Source organism: Cucurbita maxima, unplaced genomic scaffold (genome assembly GCF_002738345.1).
Source record: "Cucurbita maxima cultivar Rimu unplaced genomic scaffold, Cmax_1.0 Cma_Scf00079, whole genome shotgun sequence".
Taxonomy (NCBI): domain Eukaryota; kingdom Viridiplantae; phylum Streptophyta; class Magnoliopsida; order Cucurbitales; family Cucurbitaceae; genus Cucurbita; species Cucurbita maxima.
In genome coordinates this window covers 420067-445279 of record NW_019272095.1, presented here as the reverse complement: position 1 = coordinate 445279, position 25213 = coordinate 420067, and the positions used below count along the sequence as shown (strand labels likewise).

General features: G+C 36.3%; 1 protein-coding gene and 1 long non-coding RNA gene across 4 annotated transcripts; both read left to right on the top strand.

The window, feature by feature from the left end:
• Positions 1-3731: 3731 nt before the first annotated feature.
• LOC111472575 (protein DETOXIFICATION 3-like) lies at positions 3732-23729 on the top strand. 3 transcript variants are annotated; one of them, XM_023118184.1, is made up of 7 exons: positions 3732-4033; positions 18680-19224; positions 19296-19382; positions 19470-19526; positions 21255-21493; positions 23164-23369; positions 23483-23729. In XM_023118184.1, the coding sequence occupies exons 1-7, from the start codon at positions 3830-3832 to the stop codon at positions 23564-23566; spliced, it is 1422 nt and encodes a 473-aa protein (XP_022973952.1). In that variant the 5' UTR covers positions 3732-3829; the 3' UTR covers positions 23567-23729. The 3 variants fall into 3 exon arrangements, with proteins under 3 accessions (XP_022973952.1, XP_022973951.1, XP_022973955.1); XM_023118183.1 differs by lacking the exon at positions 3732-4033 and adding an exon at positions 13250-13554; XM_023118187.1 differs by lacking the exon at positions 3732-4033 and adding an exon at positions 13354-13540.
• On the top strand, positions 10422-10784 carry LOC111472576. The gene is made up of 2 exons (XR_002715452.1): positions 10422-10463; positions 10549-10784. It is a non-coding gene; the product is annotated as an uncharacterized LOC111472576 (long non-coding RNA).
• Positions 23730-25213: the final 1484 nt, after the last annotated feature.

The following is a 25213-nucleotide window of genomic DNA, read 5'->3' as shown; positions in this document are numbered from 1 at the left end:
AAACATTTAGATATTTTAGGGAAGTCATCTGCTCAGTGATGTAGCGAGCCAGCCACATCTCGATTTCCTTACCTTTGTCCATTAAACCAATTGGTTCACCTATTTTGAGATCTTTTGTCATGAAAATTTTTGTTGTTTGAGAAGCTAGACTCAATTTGTCACTTACCCAAGAAATTGGAAGGAAATCCCACTTTGAGAAGGTCGTGAACTGAGAGCCCAAATACACCCAAACATTTAAGTAACCAAGTAATACTTGTAGGGGTTATTAGGATCATGGAAAAATGATTAGAAATCATGTTTAGGAGCCTAATTGAACAAGTTTTATAATGGCTAAGCCCCGTAAATTTAAAAATTTATAGCTTAACACGTTATTAGTTTTACAACACCTGCTCGCATGAACTATGAACTCTGATAATTTTATTAAGCTATAAGCACTTCAACATGCTTTGCTTCGATTGATTTATTATCTCTTGTTTGAGCATGTTGAGCATGATGTATATATATTTATAAAAGAATGATTTAGAGTTTGGGAACCCATTTATGTCTAGTATTGCTATTGAATGTGTGTTATGATTATCTTAAACCATTTGGTCTTGTTTTATATTATATTGGTCCTAGAATCTAGTTTTGGATTCCATATTATATTTGTTGGACTAGTATCTTGTAGGAACGATTAGGACATAGCCTCTATTCCTGAACTAGTCAAGAGGGGTTTGGGTTTACTTGATACAGAGAGTTCAATTGTCACCCATAAAGGATCGTAGGAGTCATAGAGGGTATACTAATGAGGTAGCTCTAGTTGTGCCTAGTGTGAAGCCATGACCACGTATTGTTTTAACCCAAATAGGGTATAAATAGACCGTTTATTGTCCTACCTTAAAAAAAGCAATATCGTAGGTAGTTTACTATTCTTAAGACATATAGTATACTGTTATAACTTGAGAGGAGGAATGAAGGACATTTTATTATGCTAGTGTGCGAGGTGAAGTAACCGGTAGTTTGTTGATCTAGAGGACAGACCGTTGTTACCTAGTACTACCAGGGAGAACATTCCAATTAAAACCCAGTAGGCAGATAGTATGAAGTATGATTATTGTTTTAAGAGCGAAGCTCCTCCATACTTATGAGATTTATTGTAGGCCATTTTCCATGGCTCTCAATTACTCGATGCACAATTAGCATAAGGTTGATGAGAGATCTAAGTCAAACGTAATACATAGAGCTAAGAATACTGAAAATACTAAAAAGTTAATAACTTAGAGGGTGTTAGAGCATTACTTAGAGGAGGTATAGGGTATAGGTATTTATGAGCCTGAAAGCACTAGAACAAACTAGAGCCATGATATTGACTAAGAAATGTAGCTGGACACCTAGCTTTTAAGTATATGTTATAAGGTATAAGGATGACCAGATCTAAGTATTTTTAATACTCACTATTATAATTTATTTTTTAAGTAAACCGTAGATGACTGATTATGGTGGGAACGTGCTGGGCTATGCAACTTTTGAGGGTTCTTGGCCAGGCTCAGGGGCATGTATTTCAGCCACCTGATGAGTCCATGTGGGCATGTTTGGGCCATGTGTAGAGAAATACTACACATCCAACTTTATTTAGAATGCAAAGAAGAGCCCAATACCATAATGTTTACATGAAAAGATAGTTCTCACCATGATTGTTTGTGTTTGCATCCCCCAACCCTAATAGTGAGGCTACTACTGAGTATTTTTAAATACTCAAGCCATATGCTATTTCTTTTTCAAATAAAGGTAAGATACTCCTATACGAATGACAGCGTCGCTATGAAGACCATGGAAGTGAAGCTAGGGTAGTTGCGCGTATTTATATTTGATATAGTGGCCCTTAGGTTTGATTAGGGTGCTTGAGCTGTTTTATTTAAATTTATGTTATTTCTATTTCCATTATTTTTTGCTAATGACATCGTTTATAAAATCTTTTAGAGAAACTTTTTTCACGTATAGTAAACATGTCATGCATACCGTAACGAGCTTGTTTTCAATAAGAAAATAAAGTTGATACAAGAATGTTAGGAATTACGACTCTCCACAATGGTATGGATATTGTCCACTTTGAGCATAAGCTCTCATGGCTTTGCTTTGGGCTTTACCAAAAGGCCTCATGCCAATGGAGATACTATTTCTCACTTATAAACCCATGATCCACTAAATTAACCACTTATAAACCCATGATCCACTAAATTAACCAATGTGAGACTCACTCCCAATAATCCTCAACAATAGACGTGCCCTCGGCCAGAAGACTCTGGGCGCAACTTGCGTTCAAAGACTGGTTCGCGGGATCCTGCAATTCACACCAAGTATTGTTGAACACAACTCTCTGTAGGAAACACTGCAATTCACACCAAGTATTGTTGAACACAACTCTCTGTAGGAAACACTAGCACTCTTTATTAAGACCAATCGAGAAGAGAATACAAGACACTGTGTAGAATACTTTTTGGATTTCTTGGATTAATAACCTAGGTAAGGTAGAGGTGTATTTATACTCGAGCCTAACCAATCTAGACCTAACAAATCTAAATCTAAATCTAACAAATCTGAATTTTTTTCCTAAAATATCTAGATCTCTTCTCCTAAAATCAGATATCTTCCTAAAATCTCTACTAAAATAAATATACAATTGGCTGTACAATTATTAGGCTTGACTCTATTGGCCTAGTGATTGATATTTCAACAAAGAACACTATTGAAATGTCTAAATAATCTACCTAATTCCAAAAGTTCTAAACACTAAAAAAAACTTCGACTGTAGACTCATATAATTATTAGGCTTCATCTTATTGGCCTTTCCATTCTGCTTTAAAATTTCTCTCGATCTTGATAACTTTGTGCACCAAATCTTCTAGAACAAGATTCAAGTTTAACTCTAAGCGCAATAACTTCATCGAGTCTTCTATAGAATCCTATATCAACTTAGAACTTTACAAATCGAGATGAAATTTATCAATTTTTAAAAGCAAAATTGGACCAAACCTTAATGTATAAAAGCTAAAAAAACGAACTAAAGTAGACAAAATAGAAACGCAAGTGATCAAAATAGACCTTGTGTATACGCATATACAAAATTGGCTCTTTCCCCTTTGTTTTAGTGGTTTAGAATGGAGAAAAAAGGGGAAGAAAGTGTTCAACTTTTTCAATCTCTATCAACATATAAATAAAAGGACAGCTAATTATTGGTGTGAGTTAATGGTGTTGTAATTGCCATAAAAGAATGAGACCCACTTATTCAACACTCTTTTTTATTGGCTCAATGAAAATCATACTATATTATAAATAATATATTTTTTTTTGGATCATATGTTTCTACCTATGTTTTTAGTGATGCTTCAACATTCGCTTCTACTATTCTTGTCGGGTATAGAATTGAAAAGGGTACTAATTCTGGATTTACTATTGGTGCTACTCACTTTGTTTATGCTCTTGTGGAGACTAGCTACTGTCTGATTGCTTGTCATATTATGAGCGGCCCCTCATGCAACATATGAGCTGACTGTTCGTCCCTTACAAATGAGTCAAATTTTAAATCGTTTGGGAGTCAATGTTCTTAACAAAATCAACTTTGCTTCCATTACCATAAGGGGTGGTGGAAGAGTACTCATTAAAGTTGTGGCCTTAACTCAAGTGCTTTCATATTCAGATTCCAAATAAAGATAAAAAGCAATCCTATCTTAACGTGTCAATAGTTCATGTTTTCATTCTAATAATCAAGGCAAATCAAGGGAGAGGGGAAGCTAAGGAAGTGTTTGGTTGATGGGAAAATGAGAGAAAATTGTGTTTGTTTGGAGAGAAAATGAGAGAAAATTGGTTTAGGGTTTATAAGAAAGAGCTGAAGAAAGTGATGTTGATAGCAGCTCCAATGGCTGCCACTACAATTTTGCAGTATGCAATGCAGGTTGTTGCAGTGATAATGGTGGGACATCTTGGAGATGAGCTCTTGCTTTCTGGAGTTTCCATTGCTTCATCCTTCACTAATGTCACTGGAATTAGTGTTATTGTAAGTCTCTTTTTCTATCTCGTTAAAGCTTATATCATTTGAAATGTGTTAGAAATCATGTGTCGATTCTAAAAATGCTCAACGGGCTTAAATATATAGTTTTTCGGGTTAAAGATTTGAATCTTTACCTTATACAAGAGTAAATTCAATTTTCTCGGTTTTGTGCCTAACCAGGAATTGAGTCGGTATCCTCAAGCTTATACCGTAGGCTATGTTGTTATAAAGAAGTAAACTTGAATGTAGTTCAATTGGCTTAGATATATAGTCTTTTGGGTTAGGATTTGGATCTCAACCTCACATAATAGCGATTTGATTTTCTCGATTTTGGGCCCGACCAAGATTTGAATCTACCTCATTAAGCTTATACCCTAGGCTATGTTGTTATAAAGAAGCCAACTCGAACATAGTTCAATTGGCTTAGACATATAGTCTTTTGTATTAGGGATTTGAATCTCAACCTCACATAATAGCCATTTGATTTTCTCGGTTTTGGGCCCAACTAAGAGCTGAATCTACCTCCTTAAGCTTATACCTTAGGCTATGTTGTTATAAAGAAGTAAACTTGAATGTAGTTCAATTGGCTTAGATATATAGTCTTTTGGGTTAGGATTTGGATCTCAACCTCACATAATAGCGATTTGATTTTCTCGATTTTGGGCCCGACCAAGATCTGAATCTACCTCATTAAGCTTATACCCTAGGCTATGTTGTTTCTCGATTTTGGGCCCGACCAAGATCTGAATCTACCTCATTAAGCTTATACCCTAGGCTATGTTGTTATAAAGAAGCCAACTCGACCAAGATCTGAATCTACCTCATTAAGCTTATACCCTAGGCTATGTTGTTATAAAGAAGCCAACTCGAACATAGTTCAATTGGCTTAGACATATAGTCTTTTGTATTAGGGATTTGAATCTCAACCTCACATAATAGCCATTTGATTTTCTCGGTTTTGGGCCCAACTAAGAGCTGAATCTACCTCCTTAAGCTTATACCTTAGGCTATGTTGTTATAAAGAAGTAAACTTGAATGTAGTTCAATTGGCTTAGATATATAGTCTTTTGGGTTAGGATTTGGATCTCAACCTCACATAATAGCGATTTGATTTTCTCGATTTTGGGCCCGACCAAGATTTGAATCTACCTCATTAAGCTTATACCCTAGGCTATGTTGTTTCTCGATTTTGGGCCCGACCAAGATTTGAATCTACCTCATTAAGCTTATACCCTAGGCTATGTTGTTATAAAGAAGCCAACTCGAACATAGTTTGAATCTACCTCATTAAGCTTATACCCTAGGCTATGTTGTTATAAAGAAGCCAACTCGAACATAGTTCAATTGGCTTAGACATATAGTCTTTTGTATTAGGAATTTGAATCTCAACCTCGCATAATAGCCATTTGATTTTCTCGGTTTTGGGCCCAACTAAGAGATGAATCTACCTCCTTAAGCTTATATCTTAGGCTATGCCTTTTTAGACATATAGTCTTTTGGATTAGAAATTTAATCTCAACCTCACAAAATAGTCAATTCGATTTTGGGCCCAACCGAGAACTGAATCTACCTCCTTAAGCTTATATCTTAGGCTATGCCTTTTTAGACATATAGTCTTTTGGATTAGAAATTTAATCTCAACCTCACAAAATAGTCAATTCGATTTTGGGCCCAACCGAGAACTGAATCTACCTCCTTAAGCTTATATCTTAGGCTATGCCTTTTTAGACATATAGTCTTTTGGATTAGAAATTTAATCTCAACCTCACAAAATAGTCAATTCGATTTTGGGCCCAACCGAGAACTGAATCTACCTCCTTAAGCTTATATCTTAGGCTATGCCTTTTTAGACATATAGTCTTTTGGATTAGAAATTTAATCTCAACCTCACAAAATAGTCAATTCGATTTTGGGCCCAACCGAGAACTGAATCTACCTCCTTAAGCTTGTACCCTCGGCTTGCATTTCTTGTTGACTTTTGAGGATTGCATTTCTTGTTGATTTTTGAAGCTTGAATGATTACCTCGATGACTTGTGCCATATGAAAGTAAGATCTAGATTACCTTTTTGATCAAATATTTCAAGACAAGAAAACTTCTTTGAGATTCGTATCACTCCATCAGCAAAATTCATCATGTCAAGCTTGAATGATTCTAAATATGCAATCTTAACTACATAGAATTGGAGAAAAAAAAAATAGTCCTAACGATAACGAATCACTCCAAAGGAAAGTAAAATTCGGATTATCTTGTTGATCAAATATCTTATGGCAAGAACACTTGTTTAAGATTTGAATCCCTACACAAGCAAGATTGATCATGTCAAGCTTGAATGATTCTAAACATGCAACCTAAACTACATAGAACTGCAAAGAAACTTAGCCTTAATGATAAGAAATCACTCCACGAGAAAGTAAAATTTGGATTACCTTGATGATCAAATATCTCAAGGTAAGAACACTTGTTTGAGATTCAAATCACTCCACAAGCGACCATGTCATGCTTGAATGATTCTAAACATGCAATCTAAATTATATAGAGTTACAAAGAAACTTAGTTCTTTGCTAAAAGAAAGTAGAAATGCTCTTTTTATTAAAGAGGTGTAGTTTTCTTAATTTATGACGATAATTAGCCACGAAGTAAATATAACCTTAAAATAAATAAAAAGTTTTAAAATACATGAATGAAACAATAACTCTTTATTATCATCCACCTAAAATTTGTAACCATCCAAGAATCTTCCTTGAAGTTCATATTGCACGATTGAGATATTTTGGTTCATTTCGTGTTGTATATAAACAAAAGATTGTACTAAAACAAAAATTAAGAAGAAAAAAACCTTGTAGCATCAAATTAATTACCTTATAGCCAAAAACCCTACCACAAAAACTCTAATCTCGTCATTCTAAAAATTGGACTAAAAACTGAGTTACATTTCATATATTCGAAAATTATATCGAGGAAAGTTAAAATTTGATGATTTATGAATATTAAAAACACAAAAAAGTAGCATGACGAAAATCATCGTCATGCTACAATCAACAACATTTTGCCTTGATTTTAAGTAGTTTTGAAATCGTGATTTCCAGTCAGACCCTTTATGTATAAACAAGAGATTGTACTTTCGTGAAGGATGCTCGACCAAAAAATACCTCGAACTCACCGAAGCTCAAGAATGAAATTGGTTTTTTCATTTTTTTTTTCTCCAAGAAACCCTAACCCTCTTTTATTTCGATTTTCTTCTTTCTTTTCCTTTCTTCACTCTTAATTTCAAGAATCAACAATAAAAAGCTTTCTAATTAGAAGAAACATGGGAAATGACCAAAATGTCCCTCGAGAGTTAACCATTAGTTTTTATTTTTCTTTTTCACTATTTTATTTTATGTTTTTGGTGGACATATTTTAAAAAATATTACTCTTCATGAAATTCACTCCCTAAGACCCTTACTAAAAATCTATCAACTTGAAATTTAAAAGGTAAAGTTTGAAAAACTCGGACCTTACTAGCCCGACTATTACAATTATAACATTCACGGCACATTATTCATAAAGTGATGATGCTTCATAATCATCACATCTATTTGATCTAAGAATGTTTACTGTCTCTTGCATACTATAGATTCTGAACATTCGTGACCTAGATGTGAATAAGTTGAATTACTTACTCCTTCATCTATTAAGGAACGATTTCTAAATGGATTGGGAAAGATCTTCCCTTGTGTTCTCAAGTTGATTTTCAATTTCTATCTTATAAGTTTAAAAGTGCTTAAGACTTCACATTTACGAAAAATATTTCCGACGATCATCCATGAATGTGATATATAACTCTTTACCACCTCTTGTAGGGTATTTTTCATGTCATAATGACTTTGTAGTGAACTTGGATTGAACACCAACTTCCCTTTATTACCCGTGTTGAAATTAGGCAATTGTGAGATCCCACATCGATTGGAGAGAAGAATGAGTGTTAGCTAGGACGCTGGATTTCAAAGGGAGTAGATGGTGAGATCCACATCAGTTGGAGAGGGGAGGGGAACGAAGTATTTTTTTATAAGAGTGTGGAAACCTCTTTATAGCAAAGGTGTAATAAAAGAAAATCTGAGAAGTCTGAAACGAAAAGCCCAAAGAAGAAAATATCTACTAGCAGTGAACTTGAGCTATTAACCTAAATTAACCATTCTATGTAAACAATGATGACATGCCCCAACCTAAAACGCTATTTTACAATGAGTTTGGGAAATGATTTTCACGCAAGAATGACTAAGCCAGAAACATAAACAATTGAAGTTTAAAGGGATGATTTTATTGAATATTGAACTCCGCTTTTAACACCTTACACGTAAAATAAATAGGAACTAGAAATAGAAACTATCCGCAAAGGTGCAAAGTAATTAAACTAAATAGCTAAAAAATACTCTATCTATCTCACAATAAATGATCTTTATTTAAGTTCTTCCCTCAACTTCTGAAACGCTTCTGATTTGAGAGGCTTTGTCAACAACTTGGCAAGTTGATTTCGGGTGCCACAAAAATAATAAATTAGCAGTTCCTTCTTTTGTTAGATTTCTATGAAAGTGAAATCTTACTCTTATGTGCTTGGAGCGAACATGTAGAACTGAATTTTTGAACAACTTAATAGTTGGAGTATTCACACATTAGCTTTGTTTCATCTATTTCAGAGTGACCAATCTCTTTGAGTATTCTCATCATCCAAACAGCTTGACATGCACATACACTAGTAACAACAAACTCACTTTTGTGGTTGATACGGTGACTATAGGCTACTTACGACAAGACCACATTACTACTCCTCCACTCATCATAAACACATAGCCTGAAGTACTCTTGCTATCTTCCATGGCTCCGGCATAATCACTATCAATAAATCCAATTAAATCACTAACTCAATCCTTTCTATAAAATACACCATAATCTACCGTATCTTTCAAGTACCTTCAAACCCTTTTATTTGCTGCAAAATGTTGTTGGACATGCCATAAAACGACTAATCAAACTTACAACAAACATGAGATTAGAACGAGTAGTTGTGAGGTACATTAGACTTCCCATTATTTGTTTATACAAAGTTACATCTACTTTTGCACCATTTTTATCTTTGCCAATTTTCTATTCTTGAAACAATGGGATTACAGACATAATTATAATTCTATATGTCAAATCGATTTAAAACTTCACCAACATACTTTCTTTGACACATAAAAATACCATCTAAATTTTGTATTACCTCTATTCCAAGGAAGTCTCTTCCGTATAATCAATTTCATGCTCTTATGTGTAGCCTTTTACCACCAATCTTGTTTTGTATTTATCAACTTCTGAGACTCATTTAGTTTGGTCTTATAAATTCATTTTCTTCATCCTCTTCCAGTAAGCCTTCACCGGAATCATAATCTACTAACCATGCAGGTGGATGTCGATTTCTCCCCCTCCCTTATTGTCAAATATGGTGCAACAACTACTAAAAAACTATTTTCAGCAACTAGTTCAATTGTTTCAGCAACTGGTTTATTCATTTCGTGGATGATTTCTCTTTCTTATGCTGTGTTCTCATCAATTTCACTATTTTTCACCAATCCAATTTTGTTTCACCTTCAAAAAAATTTCTATCTCATTCACAATCTTCCTCAAAAGCTACATTACGACTTACTATAATTTTATTTTAGCTTGATCAAGCATTCTATAACCTTTGGATTTGGTACGTACTCCAAATAAAATACATGTGCCACTTTTATCTTCAAGTTTGCTTCTCTTAGCATTTGGAACATGAATATGTCCCACACATCCAAAAACTCTAAAATAATCAACTTATGATTTCTCTCTGCTCCAAGCCTCTTCTCTTCTGATGTCATGTCTTTTACTGCAAGAGTGGGTGATCGATTCCAAACATGAATCGTTCACCACTGCATCATACCAGAATTTTTTAGATACTTTCTTCTCTATCAGCATAGCTCTTACCACGTGCATCATGGTGCAATTTTTGCGTTCGTCCACTTCATTTTGCTATGGGGCGTGGTCAATTCTCTCTTCACTCCATGTTGTTTGCATAAATTGTTGAACTCTGCAGAGTTGAATTCTCCACCTCTATTTGTTCTTAAACATTTTATAGAAATTCAATTTTCTTTTCCACCATTAATTTTAAACATTTGAAATCTTAAAAATGTTTTTGATTTTTCTACAAGGAAATAACTTCATGCAAGCCTTGAAAAATCATCAATAGAACGCACCAAATACTTTTTCTGACTACTTGAAGCTAGTAAAATTGGACCACATGGATCTGCATGAACAAGTCCCATTTTTTCGGTTGCTCACCATTTACCCATTTTAGAAATGGAGTCTGATGTTGCTTGCCTTTCATTTATGCCTAATAATGGTGTTTGGAGCTACAATTTGCGGCAGGTCTTTCACCATGTTTTTGTGTTTCAAGGTACATAAGCCTTTGTACCCAAGATGATCATAGCGATGATGTCAAAGTGCAGTTTGGTTCGTATTTGAAACTTGGAGGCATCTTCCTTGATTTGTTGTGGTAGATGGTTCAATAAGCAAAATGGACAGTCGATTTTCACTCATAATTAACTTTATCATTTTTCCTTTTAATGTTACCTACACCATCTTTAAACAACACTGCTATTTCTTTTTCTTGTAGTTGTCCAACGCTCAAGAGATTATTTTTGAGTTTAGGTACTCAATACACATTATTAATAGTGTAACGAACCTCATTCAAAGTCAATTTCGCTCCACCCTTTCCAGTAACTTTTATGCTTGTATTATTTCCAAGCTTGACAGTGTGAAAACAGGTCATGTCTATGCTTGAAAACATACCTTCATTTGCACAAATATGGTTTGAGCAACTAGAATCTAAGAACCAAGTATCACTCCTTTTTGCATCGTTTCTTTCCAAATGAGCCATTAACAACATTTCATTCTCTTCTTCCAACTCTGCATAATTCAATTCCTTATTCATCTTTGGCTATTCATATTGAAAATGACCTAAGTCATGATATCTTTAACATTCAACCGTTGCTTTGTTGAAAATTGATTTTCCTCTTCCATGTCTTCTACCCCTATAAGTTCCTCTTCCTCGGTTACTTATTTCTGTTTAACCTTCGACTTTTAGAACTTCCTCTCCATCAACGTTGGATCTTCGAAATTTTGTTCATGCACCCACTAATGAACTTTGTAATTCATCAGTGGATATGTTATCATTATCTTTGGATTTCTCAATAGATACTACAACATAAGTAAATTTTTTAGTCAAGGTATGCATAATTTTTTCTAAAATTTTCTTGTCTTGAATATCTTCTCATCGCTTCTCATCTGGTTATATAATTAGTGATACTTTCATCCTTCTTCATCTCTAAGATCTCAAATTCTCTCATTAGTGCATCAAGAAGAGATTTCTTTCACCTTTTTGTTTCTACCATACTTTCACTTCATTGAGTCCAAAACAATCTTGGTTGTGCCATGATCCAAGATTTTTTCAAAGACCGTACGATCAATTTCCCGAAAGAGTTAATGCTTTCGCTTCATTGAGTCCCAAACAATCTTGGTTGTGCGACAATCCAAAATTTGTTCAAAGAAAGTACGATCAATGGCCGGGAAGAGGTAATCTTGGTGATCTTTGAGTCTAATATCATCAAGGTGCGCATTTTATGCCTCAGTCAGCACTGTTCCTTCCACTAATTCTAAAAAATCAATCTTTACTACACTCCACACACCCTTTCCTCTAAGAAAAATTTCCATCTACTCACTCCCGTGATCATAGTGACCATCAAAGTGAGGAATCTTGGTTAAAGTTTTATCTTCACTCATACTCTCCGTATTGGATCGCTCAAAAGTTGCTATTCTACCAAGTCTAATGGTGTCTCTCATAACCATTACAAAGTTTTGATAGAAGAATGTCTAAGCTAGAAACATAAGGAGTACTTAGTCCTTTTATAGCCTTAAAAATTAATAAAAGAAATAGAAATTATCCATTAATATTTCAAAATAGTTAAACTAAATAGCTAAATACTCTAACTATCTAAAAATAAACCATCTTTGTTTAACGTCTTTAACATAATTAAATTATTCTAACAAAATTCTTAGCCATAAACTATAATAGAAAATAAGTTTTTAAAAATATTATTATATATATTATTTTCCTTTTACTAATTTTGTTTTTGATATTATTTGCAACAAAATGATATATAGAAATATATCACCTATTTCTTAATTTTGTTCATGCATACCATTCCAAGGAATTATCCCTTTTCTCACGATAACACATAACAATTTTAAGTGGGAAAACATGATGTTTGGAGATAATGAAATAGAATGACAATGCAAAGCACTTCACTCCTTAGTGGATGCCAAAGCTATTGCTTTCAACTTTTTTCATATGAAATCAGCTTTCTTTTGATAAAAGTTTGTCTTGTTTCTATCATGCATCTTAAAAATAGCATAGTGAATCAAAATTTAAATGCTAATACAAAAAACGCGACTTAGATTCCATGATCTGCTTAGTGACACCCCCATATATACATGGGCCCATACCTTTACGTAAACAATGTTAAACGTAGTTTAAGTGTTTAAAAATACTCAATAGGTGACTCCACTATTCATATTGAAAAATGTACATGGGTCCATACCTTTACCTGGAAATGTTAAACGTGGTTTAAGTGTTTAAAAATACTCCATAAGTGACTCCACTAGTCAGATAAAAAAAATGTACATAGGCCCATAACTTTACTTGAAAAATGATTAAACGTGGTTTAAGTGTTTAAAAATACTCCAATAAATTACTCCACTATTCACATTAAAAAATGTACATGGACTCATACCTTTGCCTTGCCTGAAAAATGTTAAACATGGTTTAAGTGTTTAAAAATACTCGATAAGTGATTCCACTATTCAGATTGAAAAATGTACATCGGCCCATACCTTTACCTAAAAAGATGTTAAACGTAGTTTAAGTGTTTAAAAATACTCAATAAATTACTCCACTATTCATATCGAAAAATGTACCATAATAAACTAAAATCGTTAATTTTAAGATTAGGAGACAAAAAAAAAAAAATATTTTCAAAATATGTAGATTAAAAAGAATAATATTGGAAGCATATGAATAAACCTAAATGAATAAAAGTTGGAAGTCCATTCAAACTTTTTTTTTTTCTTTTAATTTAATAAGGAATATTTGAAATTTGAAATGGATTGGGACAAAACTTAAAGTTGTGCAGTAAATAGAACATGAATGTTGCTTTGTCGTTTAGTTTGGATCATAAATGTCCTTTGTTGAGGTGTTGTGGAAGTTTGGGAGGAAAAAAAATGAGAGAAAAATGGAGAGTTTATCAAAAGGAAGTGAAGAAGGTGAGCTTTTTAGCAGCGCCCATCATCACAGTCTTCGTTCTTCAGTACCTATTGCAGGTCGTCACCGTCATCATCGTCGGCCATCTCGGCGATGAGCTTTTGCTTTCTGGCATCTCGATTGCCTCTTCCTTCGTTCGTGTCACTGGCTTTGCCCTTCTCGTAATCTCTTCGTTCTTGCTTTATAATGTTTCGGTCAGAAATGCGTTTCATTTAACCTTTTAGACTTGGTATGTGAAATTCTACATCGATAGGAGAGAGGAACAATTTGTTGGTGACAACAGAAAACTGAATTGAGATTGAGAGGAGGAGTGATTTGAATGATGGGGAGGGAGGTCCTTTTATAGGGGATTCCAGAGTGGGTTGAGATTTTCTAGGGTGATTCCGTAGTCGGTTGAGATTTTTGTGGATGAATTTGAATTTGAAACTAATTCAAATTCTATTCTATTATTAGCTATTATTAGTTTCAACACCCTCCCTTAAACTGAATTCTGCGAAATCAGTTTAAGACTTCATTTCATCTTCTTGATATACATCTTGGATTCTGCATATCCCCATCTTTCTTCTGAGCTTCTCGAACAATGGTTGTTTCAAGGGCTTTGTGAATAGGTCTGCGATTTGTTCATCACTTCGGCAAAAGTTGAGTTCAATAATGCCTTCTTTACACAAATCACGCAAGAAATGAAATCGAACATCGATGTGCTTGCTCCTTCCATGTAACACAGGATTTTTAGACAACTTAATAGTTGACATATTATCACAATATATAACCGTCGTACTTGGTTGCTTCTGATTAAGAATTTCAAGCATTTTTCTTAACCAAACTGCTTGGCACGAGCATGCTGCTGCTGCCACAAATTCTGCTTCTGTCGTTGAGAGTGTTACAATAGGTTGCTTCTTTGAAGACCAGCAAATAGCTCCTGAACTCATCAAGAAAATACTTCCTGAAGTACTTTTACGATCGTCTATATCACCTGCATAGTCGCTATCTGTATAGTCAACTATCTTCGGATCATCTCCTTTTTTGTAGAATACCCCCAAATCAGAGGTTCCTCTCACATAACGAAGTATCCTTCTTGCTGCATTGAGATGTTTTTCCGTTGGATGCTCCATGTAACGACTTATCATACTAACCGCATACATGATGTCTGGTCTTGTTGAAGTTAGGTACATCAAACTTCCCACAATTTGTTTGAAATACCTATTATCAATCACTCGCCCGTCAATGTCCTTGTGCAACTTTAAACCCAATTCTGATGGAGTTCCAAATGTGCGCTCATCCAATTTAAATCTTTCAAGTAATTCTTGAGCATACTTCTTCTGACAGATAAAGTTACCTGCGGGAGTTTGAGTAACTTCTACTCCAAGAAAATATCTCATCAAGCCAAGATCTGTCATTTCAAATTCCTTCATCATGCTCTTCTTAAAAAATTCAAACATTTCTTCATTATTGCCAGTAAATATTAAATCATCAACGTATAAGCAAATAATGATAATGTTACCTCCCTTTTCAGTTTTCACATACAACGTATGTTCATACGGGCATTTAGTGAATCTCATCTTTTCAAAATGAGAATCAATGCGACTGTACCATGCCCTTGGAGCTTGCTTCAAACCGTACAAAGCTTTCTTCAACTTGTATACTTGTTCCTCTTTGCCTTTTTGAACAAAACCTTCTGGTTGCTCCACATATACTTCCTCTTGAAGCTCTCCATGTAAGAAGGCTGATTTCACATCAAGTTGATAAATAGGCCAAGATTTCTGTGCTGCAATAGAAATTATGAGCCTGATAGTGTCTTGACGTGCCACTGGTGCAAATACCTCCTTATAATCAATTCCATACTTTTGCTTATATCCTTTTGCAACAAGTCGCGCCTTGTACTTATCCACCTCACCGTTTTCATTCAACTTGGTTTTGAAAACCCATTTTACTCCGATTGTTTTCTGCCCTCTAGGAAGATCAGTGAGCTCCCAAGTCTTGTTCTTCTCTATGGATTTGATTTCACTGTTCATAGCTTCCTTCCATTTCTTCTCTTTTACTGCCTCTTCATAGACAATTGGATCACTATCCAAAAAGAATGCAAAATAACCACTATCACTTGATTCATAATCCATCTCATAATCAATCATCCAGTTTGGTCTTTTTCTTGTTCTTGGATGTCTTTGATTATGATCATGATCTTCTTCTACTGGTTCTTCTTGTTGAGCTTGTGATGAGCTCTCTCCATGCTCATAGTGAGGCTGAATAGGAGCTTCAGTTTGTTCTTCTTCAAGATCTACAGGAATCTGCTGATTCACAGTAGGGGCTTTAGTTTGTTCTTCTTCAAGATCTACAGAAATCTGCTGATTCACAGTGATCTTTTCTTCCCATGTCCAAGTCTTATTTTCGTCAAAGACTACATCACGACTCACCACCACCTTCTTTGTCAAAGGATCGTAGAGCTTGTATGCCTTAGAGGTCTCGCTTACTCCAAGGAACACACACTTCAAACTCTTGTCCTCAAGTTTCTTCCTTTTCTCATCAGGAACGTGTGCATATGCTATGCACCCAAAGATTCTAAAGTGGTCTGCTGCAGGTTTTCTTCCGCTCCATGCTTCTTGTGGAGTCATGTCTCTAACAGAAAAGGTAGGGCTCCGATTGAGAATGTGAACGGACCACACAACAGCTTCTGGCCAGAATTCCTTCGGGACTTCTCCTTTATTTAGTAAACTTCGAACCATGTTCAGAATGGTCCTGTTTTTCCTTTCGGCCACACCATTTTGTTGTGGTGTATATGCTGTTGTTAATTGCCTCCGTATGCCCTTCTCTTCACAAAATTGAATAAACTCTTTCGAGCAGAATTCTCCACCTCTGTCAGTTCTTAAAACCTTGACTCTTCTTCCAGTTTCGGTTTTCATAGTAGCACAAAATTTTTTGAAGCAGTCAAAGGCTTCTGATTTGGCGTGCAAGAAATAAGTCCATGTTTTTCGACTAAAATCATCGATGAGGGTCATGAAATATTTCTTGTTGTCATTTGATGCAGGAGAGATGGGACCACATATGTCTGAATGAATCAACTCCAAAATTGCTTGAGCTCTTCTTGATTTTCCAGATGGAAAAGAGTTTCTTTCATGTTTTGCTACTACACAGCTCTCGCAAATTTCCGTTGGTGGAGTAATATCTGGCAACCCAGTTACCATCTTCTTTGAGGACAACGTCTTTAATCCTTTGAAGTGTAGATGACCATACCTAAAATGCCAAAGCCAAGTGGTATCTTCTTTCTTCACCATCAAACTTTTGGCAACGATATTTAACGTCAACGGATATAGACGGTTGGTGGTCATCTTCATCTTAGCAATTGATCCTCTTTTGGAGTCATAAATTTCACATTCATCATTTTGGAATGTGATCACATACCCCTTTTCTTGTAACTGACCGATACTAAGTAAGTTGGCCTTCAAATCAGGAATGTAGAATACATTAGAAATAGACTCTACAAAGCCATTTCTAGTCTTGATATCTACGGTTCCTTTCCCCATCACTTGGAGAGATGAATTGTTGCCAAGAGAGACCGTAGTATGAAAATTTTCATCTAAAGTTGAGAAGAATTTCTTACAACCTGTCATATGATTGCTGCATCCAGAGTCTACGACCCATACACCTTGATCTGCAACCTTCATAGCATGGAATGACATTAATAATGTTTCTTCTTCTCTTCTCTCCACAAAATTGGATTGATTTCTTTTCTCCTTTTGGAGCCTGGAGCCTGGTATAACATTCATTTTTGTAATGTCCAAGGCGTCCACATCTGTAACATTCCACCTTAGACTTGTCAAAGTGTCTCTTGCCTTTGTTGTCATAATCGTTTCTGACTAGGTCTGCTGACCTGCCAACATCTCCACTTCTTTCTCGACTGCCTCTCTCACGACCTCTGCCTCTTCTTTGGCTCTTCATAACCTGTTTCCACCATATCAAAGAACTCCTTTGATCTGAGAAAATTTTCCATCAACATCGCCCAATGATCATAGTGACCGTCGAACCTCGGGATGGCGGATTCGCTCTGAGGGCTGGGCACGGGGGTCCCAGTCCCGAACCCGTCGGCTGTTGGTGGACTGCTCGAGCTACTCCCGCAGCGAGAGCGGGTCGTTGCGTGACGGCCGGGGGACGGACTGGGAACGGCTCCTTCGGGGGCCTTCCCCGGGCGTCGAACAGTCAACCTTGCTCTGATACCAGTTGTTGGTGACAACAGAAAACTGAATTGAGATTGAGAGGAGGAGTGATTTGAATGATGGGGAGGGAGGTCCTTTTATAGGAGATTCCAGAGTGGGTTGAGATTTTCTAGGGTGATTCCGTAGTCGGTTGAGATTTTTGTGGATGAATTTGAATTTGAAACTAATTCAAATTCTATTCTATTATTAGCTATTATTAGTTTCAACACAATTGTCACAAGGACGCTGGGCGTCTAGATCTCACATCGGTTGAAGAGGGAAACAAAGCATTCTTTATAAGGGCATGGAAAACTCTCCCTAAAAGATGCATCATGAAAAAACCTTGATGAGAATCCCGAAAGGAAAAGTCTAAAAAAGACAATAATGTTAAGAGTGAGTTTGAGTTGTTACAAATGGTATTAGAGTCAAATACTAGACGGTGTGTCAGCGAGGATGGTAAGTCCCAAAGGAGGGTGGGTTGTGAGATCCCATATCGATTCGAGAGAGGAACGAGTGCTAGTGAAGACACTGGGCTCTGAAGGGGGGGCGGATTGTGAGATCCCACATCAATTGGAGAGAGGAACAAATGCCAGCGAGGACGCTGGATCTCAAAGGGGGTGGATTGTGAGATCCACATCGGTTGGATAGGAGAACGAAGCATTCTTTATAAGGGTGTGGAAACCTCTCCCTAGCAATGCGTTTTTAAAAACCTTGAGGGGAAGCTCGAAAGGGAAAACTCAAAGAGGACAATATCTGCTAGCGTTGAGTTTGGGCATTTACAAATGGTATTAGAGCCAGACATCGGGCGGCGTGCCAGCAAGGACGGTAAGCCTCGAAGGAGGGTGGATTATGAGATCCCACATTGGTTAGAGAAGGGAGCGAACCATTTTTTATAACAGTGTGGAAACCTCTTCTTAGCAGACACAGTTTCCAAAAACCTTAAGAGGAAGCTCGAAATGGAAAACACACTGAAGACAACATCTGCTAGCAGTGGATTTGGGCAGTTACATAGCAATAATTCTAAGGCTACGAGCGAACCGATCACGGTAAAACTTTTCGAACTGATTTACACTAACACATGGTTGTTTTCTTCTTGAAGCTAGGAATGGCTGGAGCTTTGGAAACTCTATGTGGGCAAGCATATGGGGCACAACAATATCAAAAGATTGGAGTTTATACTTATAGCTGCATGATATGTCTCCTTTTAGCCTGTTTTCCAATCTCTATATTATGGTTCTTCACAGACAAATTACTAATTTCCATTGGCCAAGACCCTTCCATTTCTTCCATAGCAAGAAAATACTCAATTTTTCTTATTCCAAATCTCTTTGCCCATGCAATTCTTCAATCTCTTATGCGCTATCTTCTAACTCAAAGCTTAATCCTTCCTTTACTCTTTTGCTCTTTAGCCACTCTCTCTTTCCACATTCCCATTTGTTGGCTTCTTGTCTTCCATTTCAACCTCAAGGTTGTGGGAGCTGCTTTGGCTCTTGGCATGTCCTATTGGCTCAATGTCATTTTGCTCGGGCTCTACATTGTCTTCTCTCCGTCTTGTAACAAGACTCGAGCCCCGTTCTCGATGGAGGCTATCTCAAGCATTGGCAAGTTCTTTCGGCTTGCTATCCCCTCTGCGGTGATGGTTTGGTAAGATAGTTGATTTGGGTTGATCTGATTTGAGTTGAGTTCGTTAAAACATGTTTGATTGTGTTTTTCAGCTTTGAGTGGTGGTCATATGAGATCATTCTTTTGCTTTCTGGGCTTTTACCGAATCCTAAGGTGGAGGCTTCTATGCTTTCTATATGGTATGTTTATGCATTTTATCGATCGCCGTCATCCTCACGTATAAGTCTAAGCCTTAACTCTTTACCTTTTTGGTGGTTTATGGACAGTTTCTCCATGACTTATTTGCATTATTTCATACCATATGGGTTGGGGGCCACAGCAAGGTGAGTGCTAATAATATATCTTATCCTTTTGTCATTGTCAAATATATTTATATTTCTTTTTTTTTTTTTTTACATGATAAATAGTTGTATAAAACTTTATCCCATGTTTCCCATTTATTAAAAGTGGTCCAACATAAATTAAGGACATGCTTGGATTGTTCGAAAAGTATTTTAATTTTTTTTTTTTTTTTAATAAAATATGGGATTTGCTCTGCACTCAAAATGCTTCTACCGATGTTAAACTACTATAAAAGACACAAACAACAATTTAATGATGTATTTAGAACACTTAGATCGGGCATCTATTGGTAGTCGTCGTTAAAATCGGGTGATCTCCATGGGTGGGTGTCGGTGGTTGTTACTAGAGATTGCTGGTTGTTGCTGGTGGAAGGTGCGATAACTATGGAGAAGTAAGGTAGTGTGAGATCCCACATAAGTTGAAGAGGGGAAGGAATCCTTCCTTATAAGTGTGTGGAAACTATCATGAGTAGACATGTCTTAAAAACTGTGAGACTGATGACTATACGTAATGGGCAAAAGCAGATAATATCGGCTAGCGGTGGGCTTGAGTTGTTACAAATAGTATCATAGATAGTCATCGGACAGTGTGCCAGCGAGGACATTGGGCTCCAAAGAGGGGTGAATTTTGAAATCCCACATCGGTCGGAATGGGGAATGAAGCATTCTTTATAAGGGTGTGGAAACTATCCCTAGTAGACGTGTTTTAAAAACCATGAGGCTAATGGCTATATGTAACGGGCCAAAGTGGACAATATCTTCTAGCGATGGGCTTCGGCTGTTACAAATAGTACTATAGTTAGTCACGAAGCGGTATGCTAGAGAGGACACCGGGCCCCCAAGGGGGTGGATTGTCACATCAGTTGGAGAGGGGAACGAAGCATTCCTTATAAGGGTCACATCAGTTGGAGAGGGGAACGAAGCATTCCTTATAAGGGTCACATCAGTTGGAGAGGGGAACGAAGCATTCCTTATAAGGGTGTGGAAACCTCATATCGGTTGGAGAGGGAGTGGATTGTGAGATCCGACATCGATTGGAGAGGAGAACGAAACGTAACATTTCTTATAAGAGTGTGAAAACCTCACATCGATTGAAGAAGGGGGTGGATTGTGAGATCTAACATCAATTAGAGAGGGGAACGAAAAGCTAAAGTTGACAATATCTGTTACTAATGGGATTGTGCTATTACAAATGCTATCAAAGCCAATCACTGGGCTGTATGCCAGCGAGGACACTAGACAAGAGTGGTGAATTGTGAAATCCCACATCGATTGGAGAAAGAAACAAAACGAACCCTTTATTATAATGGTCACATCGGTTGGAGAGAGAAACGAAACATTCCTTATAACGGTATGAAAACCTTCTCTAGTAGAGACATTTTAAAACCGTGGCTGACGGTGTATATAATGAATCAAAATGTTCGATTATTTTTATATAACATGAAAATTGGAGAAAAAAAAAATCTCGATTAAACACTCAAAATCTTTTTTCTAAAATTTGATTTGAAGTGTTTCACTAAATGACTAATTTTTTCGATAGTCATCTTGAGCTTATGAAATTGTCTCATTAAACCTCAGAAGAGCTTGACTAAAGAGTACCAATTCCTTTGCTCAAATTTATGGTTCAATTCTTAGTCAATTACATTATATAAAGTATATATTTATAATATGTATACATTGAATGATTGCAATGGTGATATACATGTGTAGCACAAGGGTTTCAAATGAACTAGGAGCTGGAAACCCAGAGGCAGCCAAAGTAGCAGTGAAGGTAGTGGGAGTTCTGGGAATCATAGAATCAGTGACAATGAGTGCAGCTCTGTTTGGGTGTCACAATATGTTGGGATATGCATTCACAAGTGACACCCAAATTGCCAATCACATTGCTTCATTTTGGCCTTTGATTTGCCTATCAATTCTCATCGATAGTTTTCTCGGCATCCTCTCAGGTACATCTCCATGTTCGATTTTATGAAAATTTCGATCAAAATATTGCTGAGAATTATTGGATGGAGTCATACATTGACTAATTTAGAGAATGGTCTTGGGTTTATAAGTAAGGAATATATCTCTATTGGTATGAAGCTTTTTCGGGAAGGCCAAAGCAAACCCATGAGAGCTTAAACTCAAAGTGAACAATATCATACCATTGTAGAGAGTCATGATTCCTAACATGGTATTAGAGTCATGCTCTTAACTTAGTCATGTCAATAGAATCCTCAAATGTCGAACAAAGAAGTGAGTCTCGAAGGTATTGTCAAAAGTGACTCAAGTGTCGAACAAAGGGTATACTTTATTCGATGACTCTAGAGAAGGAGTCAAGCCTCGATTTAGGGGAGGCTGTTCGAGGGCTCTATACGCTTCAGGGGAGGCTCTATAGTACTTTATTCGAGGGGAGGATTGTTGAGGATTGTTGGGAGAGAGTCTCACATTGGCTAATTTAAGGAATGATCATGAGTTTATCAGTAACAAATACATCTCCATTGCTATAGGGTCTTTTGGAGAAACAAAAAACAAAGTCACGAGAGCTTATGCTCAAAGTGGACAATATCATACTATTGTAGAGAGTCGTAATTCCTAATATAGTATCAGAGTCATGTCCTTTCTTAAATGTCGAACAAAAAGTTGTGAGCCTTGAAAATGTAGTCAAAAGTGACGCAAGTGTCGAACAAAGGGTGTACTTTGTTCGAGAACTCCAGAGAAGGAGTCGAGCCTCGATTAAAGGGAGAGGTTGTTCGAGGGCTCCATAGGCTTCAAGGGAGGCTCTATAGTTATTTGTTCGGGAGAGCAAAGGGTGTACTTTGTTCGAGAACTCCAGTGAAGGAGTCGAGCCTCGATTAAAGGGAGAGGCTGTTCGAGGGCTCCATAGGCTTCAAGGGAGGCTCTATAGTTATTTGTTCGGGAGAGCAAAGGGTGTACTTTGTTCGAGGACTCCAGAGAAGGAGTCAAGCCTCGATTAAGGGGAGGTTATTCGAGGGCTCCATAGGCCTCAAGGGAGGCTCTATAGTACTTTGTTCGAGGAGAGGATTGTTGGGAGGGAGTCCTAAATTGGCTAATTTAGGAAACAGTCATGAATTTATAAGTAAGGAATAGTACATCTTCATTGGTATGAGGCCGTAGACAGCATCATACCATTGTGGAGATCCATGATTAGGAATAGTACATCTTCATTGGTATGAGGCCGTAGACAGCATCATACCATTGTGGAGATCCATGATTCCTAAACATGAAACGTTTGCATATATCGATGGTAAATGCTTTTAAAGATTTTTTTTTTTTTAATTATTCATGTTAGGTTCACATTATCTCTATTTTATTGCATTCCGTTCGATTCCNAAGGAATAGTACATCTTCATTGGTATGAGGCCGTAGACAGCATCATACCATTGTGGAGATCCATGATTCCTAAACATGAAACGTTTGCATATATCGATGGTAAATGCTTTTAAAGATTTTTTTTTTTTAATTATTCATGTTAGGTTCACATTATCTCTATTTTATTGCATTCCGTTCGATTCCTTTTTTTTTTTTAATTATTCATGTTAGGTTCACATTATCTCTATTTTATTGCATTCCGTTCGATTCCAATCTATGAACGTTTGCAAGTTACGACATGTAGGGGTTGCACGAGGTTGCGGATGGCAGCGTGTAGGGGCATATGTGAATTTGGGATCATATTATATAGTTGGGATTCCAATGGCGGCTGTGTTGGCTTTTGTGGTTCATTTGAGAGTCAAAGGGCTTTGGATTGGATTGGTTTCAGGAGCTACTCTTCAATCCTTTCTTTTTGCTCTCATTACCACTTTCACTAATTGGCATAAACAGGTTCTCTCTTTACTAATACATAATTTTTCTACTTGTATAGACTTCTTTAAATTCATCAATTAATATATTAACCCTCTATGAAACGCTTCTATAAATTTGTATCAACCGTGCAGGCCTTAAAAGCTAGGGAAAGGGTACTCGAAGAAAATACGAGACAAAATTTGTGTCCTACGTCTGATGGTTCGATTCAATTGTAAAACGTGATAGACTTGAGCTTCCTCTTATGGTATAATTGTAATCGAGTCCTCCATTACCATTATCATCTTTGTTTTCTAGTTTTTATATTTTTTTTCTTTTACATTTGGGAGTGGAGAGATTCAAACGGTTAATCTATTGGTTGAAGGTATATTTTTTAATCAATTTTCAGTACTACAAACTTAATGAAATGATATGATCATGGTACCATCCAAGGCTAAGGAAACTAAGGACGAGTGCATGAGAAGGCAAGGGAGTGAATTCAGCCACTAAAGCTCATTGGCGAGCAAGCAAGGTCGAGATACTATCCGTATGCACAAGAGGCCACACGACCTTCATCCAGACAGCTCGATTGGCGCTTGCCCTATCACGTCTATCTAGCTTGGAGATTATAAAACGTTGTCATAAGTTAGTATAGGGCGTTTTTCAATTTTAATTTTTACTTGTTTTATTTTAATTTTTAGTATGTTTCTTTAAAGACGTTTTCAACATGTAAGTCCATGACAATGTTTTACTATGATGTTTTCAATTTTTATTTCCGCATAAGAGATGATGATATGAAATGGTAGGACTTTAGGTTAGTAGAAAATTTAGAGTCGTTACAAATCATGTCCAATATCACATTTTAGGCTCTGTAATACCCTACTTTTTTCCTTTTAAGACTGCTATTACATGCATGTCATGACTACTGTATGCAAAATATCATTAAAAATACTTCGGTTTAAACATTGTCATGGACTTAAATGTTCATATTTCACTTCAAATTTAATAATCTCATCGTAAAAATAACATAGTTGTGAGTTCATCGCATGGCCTCCTCAAATGACGTTGTCATATGCATTTGGGACCTTTGTCTTTATTTGAAATAATGTTAAACGTGGTTTAAGTATTTAAAAATACTCGGTAAGTGACCCCACAATTGGAGTCAATAAATGCAATCACATACAAACATGGTTCATGGTGGGACCTACTTTTCGTGACTAGTCTTTGCTGTCTAACTTTTTTCCAAATGAAGTTGGATGCATACTATTTCTCTACCCATGGTTCACACACGAGCACATGAACTTGTTAGGTAGGTTTATATACATACCACTAGATTTAACTATGGGCTAGCATATACTCACATGGCCGGAAACGCGAAAAGAATGAGGCAAAAATTAGGTGTATACGTAGTTTGGGGCATATTACCTTTTTGGTTGGCCTTAATTGTGCAATTGAAAGTGAAAGGACTTTGGAACCATCAACTAAATTTTTGATAATAAATAATAAATTTTGTATCTGTGTCCTGACATTTTCCTGTAACATGATCACGTTACTTCTTACTTTTATGAATGAAAACTATCCCTACAAACCAACACGGGTCATTTCAGCATGCTTTGTCTTCACTCATATAAGAAAATCTCCCGGAGGTCACTCAGCATAAAATTGTTCCAAGTAAATCACGTTCAACTTTAAAATTATTATGATTGAGCTATTGAAAATGAAAGTGCACAATTACTTTCAATTCTTTTGAGTCGTTCTTCGTCATCATATCCTCATTCATGTACCATCTCCTTTACTAGAGTGTCACAAATACATATATTTGAAGCTGGGTTATCGATATTTTTAGATAATTGATTACGGAATATAGAAAATATTTACGAACTTGA